Raw genomic sequence first — 24,033 nt, 5'->3', positions numbered from 1 at the left:
TAAGTAAAACATTTTGACACTGCATCGTTGCTGAAATCGTTTTCCCCTGACTACGGCCTTTAAAGCATCCCAAAGTATTGCCGGACCCACCTCTATATTATCGTTCTCTTCCAAATATCTTTTGATTTCAAATTTCATATTCTCCTTAAAGATAGTACTATTTAATAAGTTTGTATTCAACTTCCAGAGCGTGGATCTGCTTTTTTCAGTTAGTTGAAGGGAGATATAGATTGGGCTGTAATCTGAAATTGGACTATAGCCGATCTCCCAATTTTCTAATCTATGCATGTCTTTTTTAAGCATGAAGAAATAATCTATTCGTGAATATACATTGTGAGAGGAAGAATAGTGTGTGTAATCACGACTAGTTGGATTCTTATCCCTCCATACATCCACTAATCCCAGCTCATCCATCATATTTTTCATTCTTTTACTAATATTTTTTGAGTTTGTTTTCCCATTTGATGAGTCCAGGCTTGGGTTAAACCTAATATTAAAGTCCCCTGCACATATCAATACACCCTGACTTTTTGTTGCTGCTAATTCAAGTATTTTCTTATAAAATGACCAGTCGCTACCGGGTGGGGCATTTCGAACTTTTTAATGTGATTATTTAATTGTTTTGGGGCACAATAATTACATTTGATACAGCTGATTCTGATAAATCGTTTTTTAATGATGAACACACACACACCCCTTTACAGTGGTGCATTCATGAACATATTAACACAATTCCAAAATTCAATGTGCATTTGCTATTTCAAGATATGAATAAAAAACATAACTTCCTTTAAACTTTAAGGCATTTTATTGTAAAGGCAACCTTTGATAATAGTTGTCAAACTTTAGCTACATACTTTTACTTTAAAAAAAATACTTATTACAGTGTAATATGTCAAGTGTGCTTGTAGGAGCCATTTATCCTTTTCTGTGTTTATCGCCACCAGGGGGCGGATTTCATTTTGAGTTCTGTGTGTCGAATGTAGACCTTAAATGGGTTATTTAAATAACCCACTTACCTTAAATGGGTTATTTAAGATCTACCATGATTGTGTTCAGGTGTTGTTGATAGGAAGGGGCAACAGTTTTCTACTGTGCTTGGTTGATGGTTGATGTTTCAATTTATGTGAACTGCAATGGAAATAGCAAACCAACGGACATTGTTTAAATAAGAAACGACTTTATTATAAGTCAAACAAAGGCTCAGCATCCGGATTATTAATTGAGCACACGTAAGACCAACGCCTTCAACAGTCAACAACCAGTAGCCTAAAATACAGGATTTTAGCCGGTACAGTGCTATAGAAACAAGTGTGAACAAAATCTAAGATACTAAGTTATTTTTAATTTCTTTCCATAAACTGTCATAATGGCCTAATACTTCAAATTGAGACATTTCACTTACAATAAACAAAGTAGAAGAAAAAAAAAAGTGTGCAGTACATTATAAATTTATTAATATTATACTGGCAACACATAGGATAGGCAGGAATTCAGTCTTCTGGTCAAGCTGGGAGCAATTTCTTCTGATACAACTGGCTAGCCAAAGCTTAAAGTGAATGATAAAAATTATCTAACAGTGTAATAGAAATTTTGTGGTTGTGTTTTGAAGGATGGTGACCAAAAACGCTTTATCTCAGCGAGAGAAGCCAAAAACGGACAGTTTGTGAAATTTCAGCACCACAATCAAATTTCAGCATAATTTGCTTTAGTATAGCTTGGAAATGCTGAGAAACAGTAAATCTGGTTGTTTGAAGCTGGAACCAGTTCAAAATTTTGAGTTTTAAGCTTTTTTTAATTTCAGAAATTTCAGCACCACAATCAATGGACAGTTTGTGAAATTTCAGCACCACAATCAAATTTCAGCATAATTTGCTTAATATAACTTGGAAATGCTGAGAAACAGTAAATCTGGTTGTTTGAAGCTGGAACCAGTTCAAAATTTTGAGTTTTAAGCTTTTTTACTGTTAGTGACCAAAAACGCTTTATCTCAGCGAGAGAAGCCAAAAATGGACAGTTTGTGAAATTTCAGCACCACAATCAAATTTCAGCATAATTTGCTTAATATAACTTGGAAATGCTGAGAAACAGTAAATCTGGTTGTTTGAAGCTGGAAGCAGTTCAAAATTTTTAGTTTTAAGCTTTTTTACTGTTAGTGACCAAAAACGCTTATATGTCAGAGCTTTTAGTTCACCTGACCTGTGTGTGCGGGCGAGGGGTGCGTGTGTGTTGATAACTAGAAGGAAAAAAGATCCTTCATAGCACCTTCAGTAAAATGCTTAGCTTCTTTAAGGTGCGATCCGCACCTAAAAGTGCGGATCGCTACCTGAAAGTTGCTTGCGCCTTAAAGCTGCTTGCGATCTGCCAGTAAAGAAAAGATGATGACCACGAAGAAGATGATGATACGTGTGTGGCAAAGAAAATAAAGCGATGTTGGAACACGGAAAACGGCTTCTTGCGTTTCCTTCAAGAAACACAACATTAACCTCCTCTGTGCACTCCAGCAACCGTTTGAATCACATCGAGCAACAAGTAGGTTTTAATCTGAAATGTACCGGAAGTATTCCCAGTGACGTTTCGGGGCGTTGACGACCTTTTCAGGTGTGTCGCTGCCGTCATGGGGCTGGTTTACTCGGAGGTAAGTTGAAACCGTTCAGTTTTTGTCCCGAACTGATCCTCCAGTTCGTTTAGTAATCATATTTTATTCTGAGACGACGAAGATCAGTTCCGTTCAGATTACGCGCCGCGCGCCCGCCTGAGTTCCGTCTGGTTCAGAGGTGTCGCGGTCGGATAGGAATACCTTCCCTCCCAGTCCAGGTGTTACACTCAAATCTGTGATCCATCATTTTCAGGGACGGCAGGGGGCAATAGCGTGCAATAGTTCTTGAAGACCAGCGAGAAGAAGAGTAGTTACGTAATCTGCGTGAATACTTACGCAGTGAGTCCTCATTTATAGAGTGCGCAGTTCTTTCATACTTTTAAAAACTGGCGTAAGGACAAATTTAGAAAAGCGCGGCGCACAAACAAATTCTGATGTATAAAGCCGTGCGTACGCACTGCGCATCTTTCCTTTATAAATCCCAAATTGGCGGGAAATGGAGCGCAGCTTCTGGTCCGCCCTGTCACCACCCTTAACTACATTAATACTCAGAAGGCTGTCACTTCTTGAAGCAATAACTATGGCAACGGTCCTTAATAATAATTATTATATATTTTATTTAAAAGGTGTTTTCAGGGCACATAACGCCACCTCACTAAAATTAAAAATAATAAATTTTAAAGAAAAAAAATCCAAATAGATAAAAAAAAAAAAGAAAATAAAGAGATCCAGGTGGAAATGCTTGTTTGAATAGCGGAAGGTTCAGCCAGAATCTAAAGAAAGACAGCGTGTCAGAGTCCTTTGCACAGTGGCGGCGCCAGGGGGGGCTAAGAGGGAGGAGGCGCAAATATCTCCCCCTGAAAAAGTCATAGTACCCCCAGAAAATATTAGATTTGTCTTTTTGTTGTTGTTTTTTTCCATCTGATTTAACATTACTTATATGTAGTTGCTGCGGCATTTTCATCAAAACACAAAATAGAAACAATTACTATATACTCAATTTAAAAAAAAACATCAAGCAAGAGGATTTGAACTATGTCTATGCTATTATCACTTCCTTGACATGATGCCGGCTCCACCCCCATGCACACGTGGAGCAATCCTCCCCCAATCATTCCAGGGCATTTGCCAGGAGCTGACCAACAGGAATTTGTCAGAAAGTGTATGTCCCTTATCTAGGTGAACACAATATTGAAAGTGTTTATTATAGCAAACTACTATATGTTAGTCAGCATGAACTTAACTGTAGCGTCCCGGTTGAATGAGATGGTCTCTTAAACTGATGGTTCACAGTCCTTTATTGAACAGCCTTTTATTGTGAACTCACCGTAAGAGCTACAAAATATACAAATAAAATAACATTAGTATTCAAACAGTGTTGTTCTGACATTAACATATAAATATTTTATCTTCTGTGCTAAAATTATGTTTTACAATAAATGTATTTATTAAAATCCAAAATCCCTGTTATGAAATAAAATGCAACGTATTTCAACTGCTGACGGTTGACCATAAAAATCAGCACCATCTAGTGTCAAAACACAACCGTCACACCCAATAGAGAAATACACGTTCACAGGAAAAATAAACATATATACACACAACACACTCACCTTGTTCCCTCATCAACCAAGCGCCAACCAACCGATTGTAACCCTGAATCACACCCAAACTATCTCCCCTTCACTCCGACTCGTTCATGTCAGCTTTCTCTGCCCCAACGGCCGCGCTACTTCTACCGTTTTGCGTCAGTCACCTTACCGTTCCAAGCCCTTTCAAAATAAAAGCATCGACTATCATGTCAACAAAACATGACATGAGGAGACACAAAATATTATAAAAGTAATTTACACTCCCACCAAATCATTAGAGCTTAACTAAACAAATAGGGCGATAATGATTTCCTTCAGAAAAAATGACCTGTAACCTTTAACCTCTATGAAAACACGAGACATAGGAAAGAATGCAACTTAAACTTAAGACTATAGTTAAACAGTTTCTAATAATAGAATCAGTTTCTGCACTGGGCGTTCCACTATAGAAACTTTACGGGAACACTGTCCATTCTCCATCTTCCGTTCTCCAAAACGAATCTTTACTTTTCTTACAAGTCCATCTTTATCTGTTACTACGTCCATTACACGTGCTAATCTCCATTCATTGCGAGGTAAATCATCCATCTTCTCCATGACAACATCTCCAACCTTCAGATTTCTCTTCGGAGTATGCCATTTCTGCCTTGTTGCGATGTTGGATAGATACTCCCTTTTCCAAAACTGCTCTGATAGGTACTGCACTTGCCGCCATCTTTTCCGTGCATAAATGTCTTCCTTGATGAAGTTACCTGGAGGGGGCAAGGCTGCCTTTGATTTCATGGTGAGCAGATGATTTGGGGTCAATGGCTCTGGACTGTTTGGGTCACTGAGGTTATCCACTGTAAGAGGTCTGCTGTTCACGATCGACATTGCCTCATAAAAGAATGTCCTTAAAGATGAGTCATCCATCCTGCCTGACGAAAGTGAAGCCGTCGAGCGCAGGATGTTTCGAACCGTCCTGATTTGCCTTTCCCACACACCTCCTGTATGGCTTGAATGAGGCGTGTGCATGTTGAAGTCACACTGCTTCTCGGCCAGAAATGTGATAATGCGGTTAGTGTCCACTTGTTGTAAAGCTTCCTGCAGCTCATTTTTAGCTCCGACAAAGTTGCTTCCTTGATCACACTTTATCTCGCTGACTGCTCCTCTTATGGCTATAAAACAACGGAGCGCATTGATAAATGCGTCTGTAGTCATATCATCTAACATTTCTATGTGCACTGCTCTGCAACAAAGACAAGTGAAAAGAAGTCCATAGCAACATGCACCTTTCGAGCTTGTTTGGTTAGAAAGGGACCAAAACAGTCCATTCCACAAAATGTGAATGGTGGCGATGGCTCTAAGCGCACCTTTGGTAGATCAGACATTCTTTGTTCCTCTGTTCCTCTTCTGAGTCTGCGACACTTTACACATTGGTGTATAAATTTTGTTACAGCTCTGTTGATGCCAGGAATCCAAATTCCATTTGACCTGATCTCATTGATTGTCATTCCTTTCCCTTGGTGTTGCACCTTACTGTGGAAATGAGCAATTAATAGCTGAGTGACATGGTGACCCTTTGGAACTAATACTGGATGTTTCAGTGAGGAAGAGAAAGAAGCATCCTTTAGCCTTCCTCCCACCTTAAGGAGTCCATCACTATCAAGAAAAGTGTCCATCTGAAACAGCTTGCTTTTGTGAGGAAGTGCCTTTCCATGTTTAAGCATCTTTATCTCCTCTGGATATTCATTTGCTTGTACATCTTTTAGAATGACACATTCAGCGTTTCGTCTTTCTTGTGCTGTGCTATGACCTGTTGTTTTATCTCTCTTGGCACAAATCAGTCGAGCAATAGCTTGAGTGGATTTGTACCAAGAAGAAAACTTTGTTAACTTGTCTGCCAAACCTTTCTTCTCTGTTTTGAAAGTGTTCAGCGCATGTGCCCTTTTAACTTCTGGATCTCCGAGTGGTAAGTCCATGTTGATCTTTGCAGCAGGAGGGATTTCTTTGTCCCACAGAAACTGTGGCCCTTTGAACCAGTCTGATGAGATGAGTTCACCTGCGCTTGAACCTCTGGAGGCAATATCTGCTGGATTTTGCTCAGAAGAAATGTATCTCCATTGCTGGGGGGTGCTGTTGAGCCTTATCTTTTGAACTCGATTGGAGACAAATGTGTGAAAACGGCAGCGCTTCATTATTAATGTAGCCTAAAACTACCTTAGAGTCCGTCCAGAAATACTCATCAATCTGTGTCAATCCAAGCTCATCCTTTAACATGTTGCTTACAATAATGGAAACAACAGCAGCCGTTAGTTCAAGTCTTGGTATTGTTGTTACCTTAATAGGAGCAACTCTGGTCTTTGCTGTAACTAAAGCACAATACACCTTATCATCTTTGTTTACATATCTTAAATACGAACACTGACCATAACCATATGAACTTGCATCAGAAAAATGATGAAGCTCGGTTTTTACTATTTGGCCAAAGTCTTTAGGAACATAACAGCGTGACATTGTAATTTTCTCCAAGTTCTTCAAGTCATCTTTCCAGTTATCCCATACTGGCTTTAGTTCACTGGGAAGGGGATCATCCCAGCCTGTGCCTTGTTTGCATGTCTCTTGAAGCACTCTTTTGCCTGTGAGTACAAAGGGGGAGATGAATCCCAATGGGTGCGTACAAAGATGCAACCATAGATAGAATGCCACGCCTTGTAGCAGGTTGGTCATTGGGTCGCGAAACCTCAGTGTGTCTGAGTCAATGTGCCAGTGAATGCCTAGCGCTCTTTCAAGTTTGGAGTCATTAAATGCTAGGTCACATGCTTGCTGTGGAGAGGCGTTCAGATGATGGAATGCTTTCTAACACTGTTTTGTCATTACTTACAAACTTGTGTAGTCTGAGGCCACCTGAAGCACAAAGTGTTTGAGCCTCCTGGGCGAGCTGAATAGCTTCCTTGACGCTTGCAGTACTTGTTACACCATCGTCGACATAGAAATCTTTCATTATGAACTGAGAGGCAAGGAAACTGTGTCTCGTTTTCTTTTGCAAGATGTTTTAATCCATAATTGGCACATCCTGGTGAGGATGTGGCACCGAAAAAATGGACCTTCATTCAAACTCTTGAGGCTCAGTATTCAGGTTGCCATTTTCCACCACAAAAATCTTAAATAGTCTCTATCTGCTTCATACACATGAAATTGATGGAACATTTTTTCAATGTCACATAATAATGCAACTTGATGCCGTCTGAATCTGATTAGAACACCATTTAGATTGTTCAGCAAATCTGGGCCTGACAGCAAGTGATCATTGAGACTGTTACCTTTATATTTTGCTGAGGCGTCAAAGACTACTCTGAGTTTGTCTGGTTTTTGGGGATGATATATTCCGTGATGGGGAATATACCACCTTTCTCCTTCTTTTGCTTCGTTTTGAACTTCCTCTGCATCACCCTTCTCTATGACTTCGCCCATAAACTTTACATATTGCTCCTTGTATCTTTGGTCTTTTGACAGTTTGTTTTTGAGGCTTTGAAGTCGCACAGTGGCCATTTGCTTATTGTCTGGTAACAGAGGTCTCTCCTTAAATGGAAGTGGCATTTCATAATGTCCTTCATTGTTTTTATAAATTCCTTCCTTAAGTGTATTCAGAAAGAGAATATCATCTTGAGACACTGATTTGTTATCCTTGTTATCATCCTTAAAGTCAGACTCGAGAATCTTGAGTGCATCAGTGGGAGTCATTAAAGGGAGTTCTTTGACTGTAACTCTGTGGCACACAGTAGATATGCTGAAAGAGTCATTGTGAGATGATGTGGGGCCTACAATACTCCAGCCCAATGCTGTGCAGACAGCATAGGGTTCACCTTCTCCTCCTAAGATGACCTGCCTTGGTGCTAATGCCTTGGAACAGTTGTAGCCAATTAAAAGCCCAACTTCACATTCTAGCTGTGGTGGAATCTCATTCACTATTACCTTTAGATGATCCCATTGCCTTGCCGTTTCACAGGAAGGAATGTGAGAGCGGTTAACTGGTATACAGTCTTTAGTGTAAGCAGGAGGGAGTTCTATTATTTCTGAGGAGTTGTAGCCTCTCACTTTGAGACCTGAGACACGCTCGCTTGGCACAACTTCATCTTTACCAAGCATTGTGGTGAGTCTTAATCTTATTGGGGTTGACTTAGCTTTGAGACTGTTAGATACGTCTTGGTCAATGAATACTGTATCACTTTGGGTGTCCAAGAGTGCATAAACAAGCCTTTCCTTATCTGGTTGTTGCTCTGAAGAAACCCATACTGGTACAATCATAGAAGTGCTTACACATTGTTCATTGGTTTCTGCATTGAGAGACAGGGTTGTTGCAGCCTGTTCTGTATTCGTTTGAATTTGGTTTGTCTGTGATTTGTTGCTGTCATAGTTAAAATCGTGCAGACAGGTAGGGTGTTTTTTCTTGCACATTTCACATGCAAGTCGGTAACGACAGTCTTTTGCGCTGTGTCCGGGTTTGAGACAACCGTAACAAAGTCTTTTATCTTTTATGTATTTTCTTCGTTCCTCAAGTGATTTGCCTTTGAACTGAGGACAACTGTGAAGCTTGTGTCCGTTGTCTTGACAGAGCATGCATGGTGGTTTAATATTTGACCTTTGTTTTGTGCTTTCCGTTTCTGTTACTACCTGCGTATGGAGAACACTGGAGGTGGGCCTTTTTTCTTTCTGATAAACTTTAATGGTGGTTTTGGTGACGTCTGTTGAGTGGAGAGCCTGAAATGACGTGATAGGATTGCACACAATCTCAGCTTCAGAAGACATGAACTCAGTAAAGTGCCTTAAACTTGGAAACTTCCCATTTTCTTTCATGTACTGAGTGGCCTGACGATTCCACCTTGCAGCTGCCCAGTTAGGTAATTTTTGAACAAGTTTTTGGTTCTCCTCACAATCATTGAGAATGCTTAAACCTTCTATGTGTGGCATAGCTTCATGACATGTTTGAATGAAGTCAGCAAATGCTCTAAATCCTGCAGAGTCATTTGTTTGTATCTTTAGCCATTTGCCAGTCTTTCTCTGTCGCCTTTTTGTACAATAAATGGATGTCCATACCTTTGGTTGAGGCGTTCCCATGCATCATGGTAAGCATCACTGTCATTTCTGTAGAAGATGCCATCAAGTGTTTGTCGAGCTGAACCCCCTACATATTTCTTTAAGTAGTACAGCTTGTCTGCAGGTGATATGTTCCTTTTATCAATGAGTGCAGCAAATGAAGCTTTCCACTCGATGAACTCTATTGGGTCACCTGTGAAAGTGGAGGGCTCAGGCATTGGCAGTCTGTTCATGGTGACACTGTCCTGTAATGCTTGGGCTAAATAAAAAACATCTGCTTGTGGAGGTGAGGTGGACACAATGTTGCTTTTAGGGACTTGAATGGGAGGAGAAACTATGGAAGCCTTCTGAGCTGCTCTGGTACTGTCAACATGAACACTGCTCTCACTCTTTATCTCCTGGTCATAAGTTATTAATCTAGCTCGAGCAGCCTTTAACTCTTTTTCAGCTTTTAATCTCTCTAACTCACGTTTTTGAGATTCTAGCTCCTTTCTCTGTCTTTCCTCCAAAAGTTGAATCCTTTCTCTTTGTTTTTCTTCTTCTAATAACACTTCATACTCTGCTTCCTTGGCTGCCAACTCTGCTGCAGCCTCTGCTCTCTTTACAGCTACTACTGACCTTGCAGAGTTTGAATTACTGGTGGCTGTTTACTTAAGTGTGTGATAGAAGAACTGTAAATGGATTGAGCATAGTCTGGATTAAGAAGTTCACGTAAACGAGCCTTCACTTTCCCACTGTCATAGTCATCTATGCCTGAGAGTCTTTCATATGCAACTCTGATAATGTCATTGGTGACTGCTTCGCATGCATCTATAAGTCGCCTTGTGTCACTGCAGGGAGTAATGATTTCCCTTATTTCTGTATATAATTTTATGACGCCATCTCTTTCTTTTTCTAAGATGTCCATGAGTGAAGCAATTTGACTGTTTGTTATGTCTGCTTTTAATTGCTCTCGTGCCGTACGTACTTGCCTTTTCCATTGATCATAAACTTTGATTAGACGTTTTTCCTTTTTGTGGGCCTCCTCCTCCTGATATGCTCGCATTTTTTCTGTGGGCTTCCTTTGACGAACAGAGCATGGAGGCTCCTCTTCCTCGTTGACAGGTAGGTCCTCTGTGTACTCTGTTTCCTTTTCAGATGCTTCCATGCTGAGGACAGGGCTATACCGTTGACCATCAAATCCCAGAAGACCTTACTTGGAGCCGTGAAGCTGGAACCTTAATGTGGCTTTCACTGGGACCTTGGTGCTGAGAATGATTGAACTTCTTCTTAGCTCGGCGTGAAGCTCTTCTCAGCTTGGGTCAAGCTCTTACTGTAGCGTCCCGGTTGAATGAGATGGTCTCTTAAACTGATGGTTCACAGTCCTTTATTGAACAGCCTTTTATTGTGAACTCACCGTAAGAGCTACAAAATATACAAATAAAATAACATTAGTATTCAAACAGTGTTGTTCTGACATTAACATATAAATATTTTATCTTCTGTGCTAAAATTATGTTTTACAATAAATGTATTTATTAAAATCCAAAATCCCTGTTATGAAATAAAATGCAACGTATTTCAACTGCTGACGGTTGACCATAAAAATCAGCACCATCTAGTGTCAAAACACAACCGTCACACCCAATAGAGAAATACACGTTCACAGGAAAAATAAACATATATACACACAACACACTCACCTTGTTCCCTCATCAACCAAGCGCCAACCAACCGATTGTAACCCTGAATCACACCCAAACTATCTCCCCTTCACTCCGACTCGTTCATGTCAGCTTTCTCTGCCCCAACGGCCGCGCTACTTCTACCGTTTTGCGTCAGTCACCTTACCGTTCCAAGCCCTTTCAAAATAAAAGCATCGACTATCATGTCAACAAAACATGACATGAGGAGACACAAAATATTATAAAAGTAATTTACATTAACCGGTGGTAAGCATACCATTTTTTATCATAAGGACCCTTTTTGATAGTCAAATATAGCACTGTAGCGGCATTTTGAGACATTTTGAATAATGTCGACTTTGTATTAAAAGTGTCATGATTTACCGAATGACACGTTATGACAACAGTCATAAATATTCATAAAGACTTATGTTCATCACAGGATATGTCATGTTTATGATGGTGTCATGACAGTCTTATTCACAACTCGTCAAATAAAGTGTTACTGGCTTTTTTGTGCATCTTTGTTAATGGTGATGTTATCCTTCAGATATTAAAGCATGACAAACATGCTACTTTATCATTCATTTCTCATGTTTGAAACTATGCACATTAGATATAACAAATGTGTTGAATTTTCTGCAATTCATTTTAAAAATGTAAACATACCAGTTTCTCTGAGCAGTCATTGCCATTTCCATTCTGTAAGCTGCCTGAATTGACAAAGACAGGTGACTCCTCTGCAACTAGAACTTTCTGAACATACTGAAAGCATTTTATACTTAATCGTTGCAAAAGTCCTTATATCCTTATATTCATATATCCTTATATGGATTCATCTGATTCATCTTGAAAAATCCATTGTTAAAATTGTAAATAAAAGCAAACGACTGACTTCACATGGAAATGAATATGCAAGGGAATCTGTCAAACATACTTGTATACTCCAATTGATGACAAAATACATGGACATATTTGCCTTTCCAAGCTTCTTTAATATATAAGAGAAAATTGAAGAAAAAAAAGATCAATTTGGTTATTATACAGCAGTACACTCTTTATGCTAATTTCATAGTATAAGGTAACATAAAAAACTAAATATTAATATGTCAAATGTTCATTATGATCAGTCTTTTTACATTAAGCAATGGCAAAGAGAAAATTCTTTCATAATGTGAAATAAGACGCAAAATTATTTGCTATAGGTATGTGGAGTACTTTATGTATCTACAAACTGTGACAGATTCAAATGAATAATAGCAATTTCTCAAGAAATAATTTTCAAAAGCCATTTTAAAAATTTTCAATATTAACATTGGGTGTCTTTAAGTGCCTTACAATGGCAGTTGTAACAGAAGGTGGTGTACAAGCTGGTATTGCTGTGGTTCCACAGGTTGTCGAGGTACTTCTGTTTTGGCAGAAGGCAGTGCTCTGGTGATGGTGGGAGCAAGAGGTACTGCAGATGAGCAGATGCAGGTGGCGGTTTGATCAGTTTCCCTGGGATCCTCGGTGTCTCCTCCTTGCATCTTTTAAGGTGATCAATGTTGACCATATTGATAGATTTCTCTCTGTTAACAACGTCAACACTTCTCCCATCAACCTTTGTTATGGTGTAAGGTCCAAGGAAATCTGGGTCCGTCTTTCCACCTTTCTATTGCCGACTTCTGATGTGTTTTCTCCAAACCATGTCCCTGGCCTGAAAGCTTTCAGACTGTGCTTGTGATTGAAGTCTTGACCTAGTTCTTTCTTGAACTTTCTCTTGGTTTCCCTGAACAACTTTTAGTATCTCTTCTTGCCCATTAATATCTACAGCCACTTCTTCTTCCATCAATATTTTCATCAAACTGAATAAATGAAACCCACAATATATTTGCAAATATTCAAAGAACCTCAAATATGAACACGCTTCTTCTCAGTGCATTACACTGAGTGCATTTCAGTCTTAAGTATTTTTTATTTGTTTATGTTTTTTACATTACTTGTAATGTTATTTCAATCAGGTCTATGTTATCAAAAAGAGAGACCCTATTCCACTTAAAATGTGACAAGTCATGAACAAAGGCTTGCTCATTTAGATGTGTTAGATCTCTTTTGATCAGAATATGTGACTTTGGTTTTGGCAATTTGAGATTTCAAACTGTGCCTACTACACAATGATTACCAAGATCATCTGCAAAATATTTATGTGGTGCATTTATCATAATTAAATCAAAGAACAATGATTTTAGAGTGCATTTGTGATTAGGTGGGCTAGTTAATTAACTGGGTGAGATTTAAAGAATCACAGATTGTATGATATCTGAAGATGCTGTCAGCCAATGTAGATTTAAATCCCCTAGATATTTGTACAAATTAGGAAGTGCATCACAGACAGTAGAAGGTGGCCGATAACATCCTATAACTGTGATATGCTGAGCCTTAGTATATTCAATTTTCAAAGCAATTTGAGATTTCTAACTGTACCTACTACACAATGATCACTAAGGTCATCTGCAAAAATATTTATGTGGCGCGTTGCTCATAATTAAATCAAAGAGGTGCAACATGTTTTAGCGCTTCAAACTGTTTTGGAATGATACAGAAGATAAAAGAGTGGCATGAAAATTGTTCTTTACTTAGATGGCAACACTGCCATCTTTCGAACCTGATACTAATAGTAAAAGTAGAATGAGTCTTTTCTGTCTACTATTTACATAGTAGCCAACATCCATTGGCTGAGCAAGTTTTATTAGAGAAGATCATTTAACACATAACAGCTCCTTAAGACAGACAAACATGAAGTAAGTTGTTATCTGACAATCAGTCTATTGTGACAAGTGCTCTACACTGAAAAAAATGAATTTAGGGGGTTATCACATTAACAAAAGAATATCATGTACTTTTAACTAAATAATTTCATATTTCAAACAAAAACCTGATGCAATCATGTTGGATAAACAAGAAATTCAACAACTTTACGTTTATGAAATTCAATCATGTTGAGATAACATGATTCATTATAGTCAGTCTGATCTTGTGTTGAAGCCGAGTGAGATCACGTGAGTTCACGCGAGACAATCGTTTTTGTTACAGTGCAGTTCGTTCTTTCAGCATTTAAGAACTGCACTGTTACAGTGCATTTAAGAACTGTAAAAAGTGTCTGACTTTTAAAAAAAAATGTCTTTGAATTAACGTAATTAAATCATGGAAAGGATTTTCACATGATTAAATAGCTTTCTTTCAGCATGAAGCATGTTTGTTGAGCTAAATTAATTTTCATGAGTTGGATCAACTTAATAATTAATGTGAAGGTATCACTGTAACATAAGTTGGTTTCTCCAGTGTGCTGTGGTGGCGCAGGGGTTTAGCACACTACACGTTTGGAGGCCTTAGTCCTCGACGCAGACGTCGCTGGTTCGACTCCCGGTGACCTTTTCCGCATGTCCTCACCCTGTCTGCCTACTGTCTCAAAAAAATACGAGCCACTAGCGCGCAAAAACTCTTCGGAAAAAAAAAGTTGGTTTCAACTAAATTGCCGTTAATCTTAATCAAGTAAATTATTTGGTCCAAAGCGTTGCAAGTTAGTTGGGCTGGCTCTTTTAAATTACATTGGGTCCAACTAAATGAGTTGAATCAACCTTAATAAATTAAATTGAGCCAACACATTTGCTTTAAATTGGAATAACCATAATATATTAAGTTGAGCCAACACTTAATAGAATGACAATAATAAAATAAGTTGAGCCAACTCATTTTATTTAAATTAGAATAACCATAATAACATAAGTTGAGCCAACACAATTGCTTTACATTGGAATAACCTTAATAAATTAAGTTGTTTTAAATAGGAGTAACAGAATTACATGGTGCTGAAATAAAGCAAAGTAATCAGGTGGAAAACCTTCCCATTATTTTTTTATGTTCACCCAAAGAGTTATTTTTTCAGTATAGTAATTGTCATGGAGCACAGTCATGGATCAAACAATTTCCGACTGCATCACGAGTCCTCAAGTAGACTAAGTGAGGATTTCCAGATCCCAAATAGCAAAACTGTTTCTGTTATTGATTTAGACTTGGTGGATACTGAGCTACATACAGGACAGTCAAGTGGGATAGTAAAACCTCACAAAACCCATCCTTTCTTTTACCTTCTCAACATGTTTAGATCGAAATTAAAAACTGAAAATTGAACATTCTTATTTGAGTCAGTGTTTACTTTTAACTGTATGCAGAGTTTACCCAATTAAATTATCCTGAGTTACCTTAAGACCTTCAACAGAAATTGTAGAATGACACTCTGCTTCTTAACTGTTAGCATTCATAATCAGGTTGTCTGAATATTATATACTCCCTGATTGAGCAGTTCATCTCTCAGTTGATCTCACATCGTCTTCTGCAGAGGTGGAGCTTCCAACATTCCATAGATTATCCACAGCAGAATGCAAGCATGGTTTTGAATCTTTTTCTGATCAAACAATATTTCAGGTAATTAAAATTTTTGTCTGACCCCATATTAAACTTCTCCCCTGCCTCTTCCTTCTGCCACTCACGCCTTCAGTTAGCCTGTCAGGCAGCCTATGACGGAGACCTCCATCAGCTTTATACCATCCTGAAGAAGGATCCAACCATGCTGGATGTTCAGGACCAACACACTGGGGACACGCCCCTCATTGCTGCTTGTCGTCGTGGTAACCTGACAGTGGTGAAGTATCTAGTTGACAACAAGGCAAATGCCCAGCTTACCAATAAGGTGTGCCATCATGATGATGTCAAAAAGCTAGAATACTGACTCTGTGCTGACTCTGTGTCAATGTGTCCCTCAGAAACAGAGGACATGTCTTCACTATGTGTCTAAGAGGACTCTGTCTCTTTTGGACTACCTGATGATCACCATCCTGATGCCTATTCTGCTGCTTGGATACTTCCTCATGGTAAAATCAGCCAATATGCACCCTTCTTGCAAGATATAGTACAGTGATGCTTTTTAATGTTTAGAATAGCTTTTTACACAATCACAATGGGAAGCTTATACAATTCAACCACATTGTACAGTCCATCTCTTGATGGCTACTTCTCAGTGCAATGCTGGAAAAAACTTTGTTAAAGCATTAATAGAGGAGGGATATTGTGATGACGTCCTGAAGTTGAGGTGCCAGAAAAGTAGGAATTTCTTAAAGAGACAGATCCAATTTCAAGGCGCTAAATTGCAAAGTCAAATTTCTTCTAATTCGTTTTTTATATGGAGCCTTTTTATAACAACCAAACGTAACATAGTTACTTGATTTTGCTATAAAATGGCACTATTTCCTAGAAAATACATAGTACTGCCCTTTTAAATCTTGTTAGCAGAGTTGGGCTTAGTTGGTTCACAACCAAGAAGCCAGGCTGAGTAGCTGTCTCAAGACAGATAAAACTGATAATTCAGAGGGTAGTCTGCTTATGAACAGAGTCATAAGCAGGTGGATGCAGTCATAGCTTGGTTTGGTGATGAGGTGTTGCCTGGTTCAGTCAGTGAAGTTAGGGATCTGGGTCTGTTCAATATGGTGAAGTGGAGGCATGGCTCTGTTTAGTGAAGTCAGGTGGAAGTGGGTTGACTCAGTGATTTGAGGTTGAAGCCTGTTCAGTAAGATGGGTTCAGTGAGATGAGGTAGCGCTCAGTTCTGCTAGGTTAGGAGGAGGCAAGGCTCCTTTCAGAAATCCAGGAATCCAAAAGACTTAAGACTTACTTGACCAAGTTCTGATGGAAACAGAACACCAAGCAATCCCCCTGGATTTATCTGGCAATCAGGTGCTCAGCAAAACATTCTAAATATGAATGTTAATAGATCTGAGTCAGCAAGCAGTTCCTTGTATAACACCACATCAGAATGGCCATATCTTAACCAGAAAATATCCTATCAACCAAACATTAACATCATAATAGCTGCAGAAACTGACGGAAGGTAAGAAGGGCATCATCATTATTAAAAATAATAAAAAAGAAATCTAAGCAACATTTATCCAGAGCAGTATTAGCAATAGTTTAACCAGAATAACAGATTAAAAAGCATAGAATAAATAACAGCAGTTGATGAACAGAAAACATTAACAAAACAGAACAGAGCAATATGGTAACTAAAACTAATAAAACATGCAGGGGAACAAAACTGTAGCATACCAGTCATCAAATCATCTCCATTGTCATTCAAGGTGAAGAATTCGGTCAGTTTCCCTCAACTGCAGTCTTTGACACTATCAACTTTGTCACCATGGAGACCCAAAACCTTCCGGTGTTCGGTAACACAGACATCTATGCCAGGGATGAGATTCTTGTGCCCGGCCGTCGGAGACACAAAAGAGACATGAGAAAGACATGAAATTCAGAGATGCTGAGTGGCCAAATGTTTAGTAACTTTCCTTACAACCACACATGATTGGCTATTTAGCTTGACTTCTGGGGCGCTGGTCTAGCCCCAAAAGAGAACTGACAAGAGTCTGTCCTCTGGACCGTCCAGAGTGGAAAACTCAGACCAACAGTCATCTTTTATTACCATTGGAGCATTAAAAGTAAAATTTAGTTTTAATGGACGTAGCTTAATGGAAGCAGCTTGTTCTCTTGCAACCAACAGGACGAGTAACTCTTATTATCTCATTTCAACCAGATGTAAATTTTCCAAAACTGAGCAAAATGTTGAACAATAGCTGATTAAGTAGCTCAACAAACAAAAAGAGTTCCCCAGTTCCCATGCAGCTTCTCTTCATCATGTTACTGTAACTGGCCAGTTGAGAAAATTAGCGCTCTGTGCTCCTGACTTTTTTACTACATCATGTCTGACCTCTGCAGCTATTTGTGCTCTTGTTGCAGCTGCAGAAACAGAGAAAGAGTGTGGCACTAATGGATGTCGTGCTGAGCAGCAGTGTTAATGTCAGCACCATTGACTATGTGAGTGAAACTCCACATAGAAGGAGACATAGTAAATATCAGATTGCAGCTTCTGTCTGATCACTGTCCTGACAACAATGTCTTTTTCTGCTGTAGAAAGGAAACACGGCGCTGCACTATGTCTGTCAGAAGAAAAATCACCATCTGGTTCCACTGTTGTTGAAACGGAATGCCAAAACTGACATCAGGAATAATGTATGTCCACAACATGATGTTAACATTCCTTTACATTGTGGCAGAATGTTTAGTGATAGGAAGTTCAGTTCTTTTCAGAAAGCCGGTTCTTGTGGCTCGGCTCCCAGAGAAGAACTGGCTCTTCGGTTCTCAAGCAACTCTTCATTTATTATCATCTGCAATCCCATATTTTAGCATAATTTGACAAGTATCAATGTTTTGTATGATAATCCTTTTGCATTCAATGCTCCCGATAAGAGAAGCTTCATACCTGCTTAATTTTATGTACCGTAAATTCTGGACTATAAGCTGCTACTTTTTTCCCACACTTTGAACACTGCAACACTGCTAATGCGTGTTTTCATTTATTTATTTATTTTTACAATTTTGTTAGCTGCCGATTAAACTGAAAGTTACAACCTTGACATGTATATATGAGTTGTTTTACTGAGAAATTGATCAGAAGCGCAGTGAAAATGGATGGATCTGGGGAACAGAATGTCACACAAAATAGGAGTTATACTGAGAAACTCATGCCCTGTAGGTATATATGTGTGTGTGTGTGTGTGTGTGTGTGTGTGTGTGTGTGTACATATGTATAGACAGTCTGTTTTTTGAATAATTTTGCTGAGTATTTAAACCTATTCTGTGAATACTTCACTGTGTATTTTAAGACAATCAAGATCAAGTCTTTCTTCTAATCTAGGTCTACAGTCTAGATACTTGCCAATACCAAGTTGGCATTTCACACAAGAACTTTTGAAGACAAATTTGTATTATTTATACAGGCTGGCTCTTCTTCTCTGATTGTTTTAACAAATCACAAATGGGGCAATACAGATGGCTTAGTCTTCAAATGATTTATCAAAGTTAAAGATGCATTTTCCGCAATAATTTATATCTGTATCCCGACCTGAAATCTGTTCCGGGGGGACCAGAACTATTTGCCTAATATGTAATTTAAACTACATATTGTAGTTTAAACAGAGGAGTAGCCAGCTGACTGTTGAGGAAGGAAAGAAATTAAAGTGCAGATGTCCGTTAGACTCTAACAAGCACAGTAAATGCGCACACAGGTCCATCGTTGCAATTAATCACATATCAAATGACAAACGCCAAATAGACAATATATACGGTAGTTACACTGCTTACGCTAATGGTGGTCTAAAAACAAAACCAGTACAAACTTAACTGAAACTAGAAATGTTCATTTCCTATGAAAATGCAAGTATGGAGGCTGAATACTTTTGGTGAAAATGGCAAAAGCGTTTGAAGCCAACTGCAGTAGTCCATGCAGTGTGAAAAACTTAGGTGAAAGCCAAAATTAACTAAAAAGCTAAAACTTGCAAAAATACTAATGATAGCATCTAGGATACCACTAGCATGCTGGGTTACAGTAATATATTCCATTCAATGTAAATAAATAAATGAATAAATAAAACTCATGTAAAACCTAAAATTTGAAAAGGACAGAAATGTTCCCCTATTCCTTCTGATAAAAATGGTGGGTGAATGAAATCCATACCTTTTACCAGTAGAAAAATAGCAATGTCAAAAGCTCAAATTAGTCCCAGGCAGTGGCAGTGGCCGACTTCAAAAAGGCCACTGCGTTTTGTCCTTCATAACAGCCCTGAAACTGGAGGATTGATTGCCATTAATAGGCAGGACCTAAAACATCCACTGTGAAACATAACAGACATTTTGTATTGTAATTCTCAATTCTGCCATAGGATAGAGTGGTTTTCCCTCATGGGGTGAAAAATTCATAAAATATATAAATTCATATATGAATGCTGCTTACTTATTTTTTTCAATTTTATACAGTTGATCTGTTTAATATCTGTATCCTGTTTTCCAGGATGGAGAAACTCCGCTGGACATAGCCAACCGGCTGAAGTTCACAAAGATTGTTAATATGCTCAGGAAGACAAAGTGAACTGATGGACATCCAACAGCATCATCATGAGAGCGCAGACTGATCCATGATGCTGAAGAAGAGACACTGATCCAAAACTCTGTGCTAAACTAGGCTAACACTTGATGTTTTAAGCTTAGAAGGAGGTTTCTGTTTTAGGCTAGTTAGGCTAACATTACTGTACTAAGCTGGGTAAATTCTTTCTGTGCTGTGCTAGGGCTATGCTTCCTGTTAGTAAGCTAGGCTAATAGTTTTTATATTAAATTAAGCTAAATGTTTCTGCTCAAAACCATTTGCTGAGATTTTTATTTTTTTTACAAAAAATCCAAAGAACCAAGAAAATCCAAAAACAGGGCAAAACAGGAGACGTGTGGATGTCCAGGTGAACCAGGGAATAATGACGTGACGAACTGGGAACTAGTGACAGAAACTAAGAGGCTTACTATAGGGAGGTTGAGTGTGAGAACAAAAGACCAGGGCTAATGAACTAAATGATAACAAGTGTGAGAAATAGAGCAGGAGTCAACTGCCCAGGAGAAGCTGGGCAACAGATAATCAAGAAGAGTAAAACAAAAAGGTGAACTAAGAAATAATTAATAAAAAGAGGAACAGCAAAAACATAGAACACAAAACAAACCCAAAAACCCAGAGTCTTAACAACTGATTAACACAATGAGTGTTTTCCAAAAAGTCGCCAAAGAGGAGAAATATTACCGTAAATAAATTTTTACCTTATAGGAGGATGTGTGTCACACAGAAAATACATTTTTGTGTGGTGCTGAATGACTACTAATAGATCAAAAACAACAAAAAAGAAATTATTATAGAATACCAGAGGATCACCAGTAACTATGCCTCTCATCTGTGTGCCCACCCCTCAAATCCACATCCACCATATATATCTCATGAAAGGATCCCAAATGTTTTGAAATTCTGTCAGTTTTCCTTTTATAATATAATCTTTTCCATCCTGGATACTTCATTAATCCAGTTAATAAATTTTGGTGAAAATATGACTGAAGAATAAAAACCCATAAATTTCTTTTCTATGATAGGCTAAATAAACCAAATAATTAACTTTATAAACAGTTCCCCATAATTCAGCTCTTTAATGGCTGTTGAATAACAGAGACTAGGTGGTTGGTTTATTGCTAACGACTATAAACAGTAGTCAAGAATAAAGAAATCTGCAAAACCACACTGATTCATTATTTACTGCGCAACACTTGTCCAAAATAAATACAAAGATGTACCATGAAACAGTGATAAGTTTTATTTCAAAGTTTATCACAACCATCATGAGTTTTGCTGTTTTTGAGCAGATTACAGTACAACACAGAAAGCTCTGTAGTTCTCAGTGTGAAGTCTCTTAAGTTGCATGTCGGAAATTAAAATAGGAAATCAGCAAAAGCTGCAGGGTTTATAGCTAGAGATCATGAACCTCTCAGTTTTACTTCAGTGTTTTCAAACTTAGCAAATCCACAACTAGGATATGTTCAGTTTTAGGTTAATGGCTCACTCTGATTATAAAGCAGTTCAGCTTTTGTCCTCAGCTTTTCTGAAGAAAGCTGAGGATATTTTGGTATGTTGAAAGTAAGCCCAAAACTCATCTGTCTTTAATCAGCTAACTGCTAGTTGAATTCAAGAAATTCAGTTTGGACTTTAATGATACCTAGACGGAGCTAGGAGCCAGAAAATAAATGGATGGATGGATGGATGGATGGATGGATGGATGGGTGGATGGATGGATGGATGGATGGATGGATGGATGGATGGGTGGATGGATGGGTGGGTAAGTGGGTGGGTTTTGTGTTTACCAGAAAACTAAACTCTGCTTGTTGTTCTGTGGTTCTAGCGCCATGAACCTAGTCCCACTTCAGAGATTAAAGAACATATGACAGCTACAGTATGTGTTGGAAGAACTGTAGACACGAGTTAAAACATATCTGAACTCAAATTGAGATAATCTACTGCTTTCAATTTTTTAAAGTCTACTCAGTCTACAACATCAAAAACGCATTCCTGATTAAACCTGACTGCTGGACCTTCATTCCACACATCCTGAACTTGGGTGGTCCCAAAGAGGAATGATGTGTCCTTTGCGTCACTAGCGATGTTCCTGCAGCAGCTTCAAAATGGAGGGAAACATAATTTGAGGTGCATCCAGCCCCCAGATGAAATCCAGATGTTCCCAGTGTTCGATGTGCTGATGGTAGACTAGGTTGGACACCTGCAGTGAGATAAAGTTTTACTTATCTCTGCCAACAAAGAACCTGCAAGAGAAGGTCATTTAAAATTTGAGAAGAGCTTGAAGAACACCACATCCATTCGGCCCATCTAACTCTAAATAAAGATACACCTAAGACCTTTACTAGTGGACAAATTGAGGGTTTTACGGTAAACAAATCTGTGACTTTAATTCAGTCTTTCTCAAGCTTCTTACTCCTAGGGAACCCATTAAAACTGCTTGAGATTCTAGATATTTTTAGCTTATGTTATTTTATTGCATGATGCTAATGTGTTTCATAATTTAAGCATAGAGTATGCATGTTCTCCCTGTACATGGTGGGTTCTCTTCGGGCACTCCAGCTTCCTCCCACAGTCCAAAAACTTGACTTGAGGTTGATTGATCTCTCTAAATTCTCCTTCAGTGTGAGTCTGTGCATGATTGTTTGTCCTGTCTGTCTCTGTGTTGCCTAGTGATGGACTGGTGACCTGTCCAGGGTCTATCCCACCTCTCGCCCATTGACAGCTGGAGAGAGGCACCAGCAGCCCTCCTGAACCCGATGGGATAAAGGTGTAAGAAAATTGATGGATGGATGGGACATGTAACATTATATGCAGAAAGCATATAATGTTACATGAGGCCCCAGGGGTCTAATATATATAACATTGCATAGGATTTATACTAAAAGTGTATGTATGCCCAAAAGTTAAAAATAGTGTGTGCCAAAAAAAAATTCAATTTATAAAACCATACAATCAAAAAGCAGCTTTCCTTTTATAAATCACAAATGTATGCCAATATTTGTGTATACGGTTCCACCACATGTTCTGTCCCTTACATGCCCACATTCAACAATAAATGATCAATTCAAAGTATCTTGTGAATGTTAGGATCAATTCAAATGAGCCAGCTGATCAATGTTATTTTATCGTCAACAAAGGCATCCACAGAGAAAAAGTAAAACAATTTGTACTGGTGAGTGAGGTGGAGAGTCAAAAAATATCCTTTTTGGTAGCCACAGCAGTGGCTATGTGAGTAGTGTCACATTGTATGTGTTAGTCTTTGATACACATAACCCCAGTGATCATCCAAAGACAAGAATGTGATAGTGAGAGAACTTTGTGCATACATTGATTTAAGATTTTAGTTGTTTTATTATGTATAGTAGCTATGGCTCACCAGCGGAAACATAAATAGCACCGGTGTTCTGAATGCTTGTGTGATAAAAGTTTAATGTGAAGTGAAATTAAATATCTGAGAGGAATCATGATGAAGTGTGACTTCAACTTCCCACTTCTTCATCTGAGTCGCCTTTTCACCCTGTCTCCAAACAAGCATACATGTAGGTCAGAGTTTGTGTGACCTATATTCCTGTCATGTTTGTTTCTTACTGATCACAACTTTTGCCTGGAATAATATTTGTATGAATACCATATTTATAAATGATACCCCAGATAATGGGGTATCATTTAGTTCAGTGGTTCCCAAAGATTTTCTGGGCCCCCTCTGGGTTACAATAAAATCCAAAAAAGACAAAAAAATTAATTGGGCACACACATCGTTCAACCAGACATAAACCTATACACATATTTTGTTTTCAAACTCCACTGAAGTTTATTTCACACTACAAACCATCTTTACAGTGAAACACTTTTGTGCAACTGTTTTTATTTTCCTTCATACCACTTCCTGCACCCCTCCTGCAATGGCATGGCACCCGTTAGGGGGCGGGTCCCACACTTTGGGAACCACTATGTAGTTGCTGGAGTATCTAGAGCTTTTACTTTGAGGATGCAAAACCAAATGGGTGACAGTGTTGGGCCTGGTCCTGATACTCGCACTTACAGAATTACAGTAGTTTGGTTTTGTGACCACTGAGGGGAAC

At 38.6% G+C, this 24,033-nt stretch overlaps 2 protein-coding genes across 8 annotated transcripts in view; one reads left to right on the top strand and one right to left on the bottom strand.

Moving 5' to 3' along the window:
- Window positions 1-2,556: 2,556 nt before the first annotated feature.
- ankrd22 (ankyrin repeat domain 22) lies at window positions 2,557-21,177 on the top strand. Of its 3 annotated transcripts, none has more exons than XM_044101999.1 (7): window positions 2,561-2,638; window positions 12,325-12,465; window positions 15,469-15,660; window positions 15,734-15,841; window positions 17,755-17,832; window positions 17,929-18,027; window positions 19,865-21,177. In XM_044101999.1, exons 2-7 carry the CDS (start codon window positions 12,394-12,396, stop codon window positions 19,940-19,942), a joined length of 627 nt encoding a protein of 208 aa, XP_043957934.1. In that variant the 5' UTR covers window positions 2,561-2,638; window positions 12,325-12,393; the 3' UTR covers window positions 19,943-21,177. The 3 variants fall into 3 exon arrangements, with proteins under 3 accessions (XP_043957936.1, XP_043957934.1, XP_043957935.1); XM_044102000.1 differs by having other exon boundaries at window positions 2,624-2,638; window positions 12,352-12,465; XM_044102001.1 differs by lacking the exon at window positions 12,325-12,465 and having other exon boundaries at window positions 2,557-2,638.
- Window positions 21,172-24,033, bottom strand: part of lipf (lipase, gastric) — a 10,633-nt gene continuing 7,771 nt past the window's right edge. For all 5 annotated transcript variants that reach the window (XM_044101992.1, XM_044101991.1, XM_044101993.1 and 2 more), the window contains one exon: window positions 21,172-22,151. In XM_044101992.1, the coding sequence (XP_043957927.1) occupies window positions 22,029-22,151 (123 nt within the window). In that variant the 3' untranslated portion in view covers window positions 21,172-22,028. The remainder of the gene's footprint in view (window positions 22,152-24,033) is intronic.

The sequence above is a fragment of the Gambusia affinis genome, linkage group LG20, assembly GCF_019740435.1.
Source record: "Gambusia affinis linkage group LG20, SWU_Gaff_1.0, whole genome shotgun sequence".
Lineage (NCBI taxonomy): Eukaryota > Metazoa > Chordata > Actinopteri > Cyprinodontiformes > Poeciliidae > Gambusia > Gambusia affinis.
The sequence above is the reverse complement of the archived record's forward strand: the minus strand, read 5'-3'. Positions and strand labels throughout refer to the sequence as shown.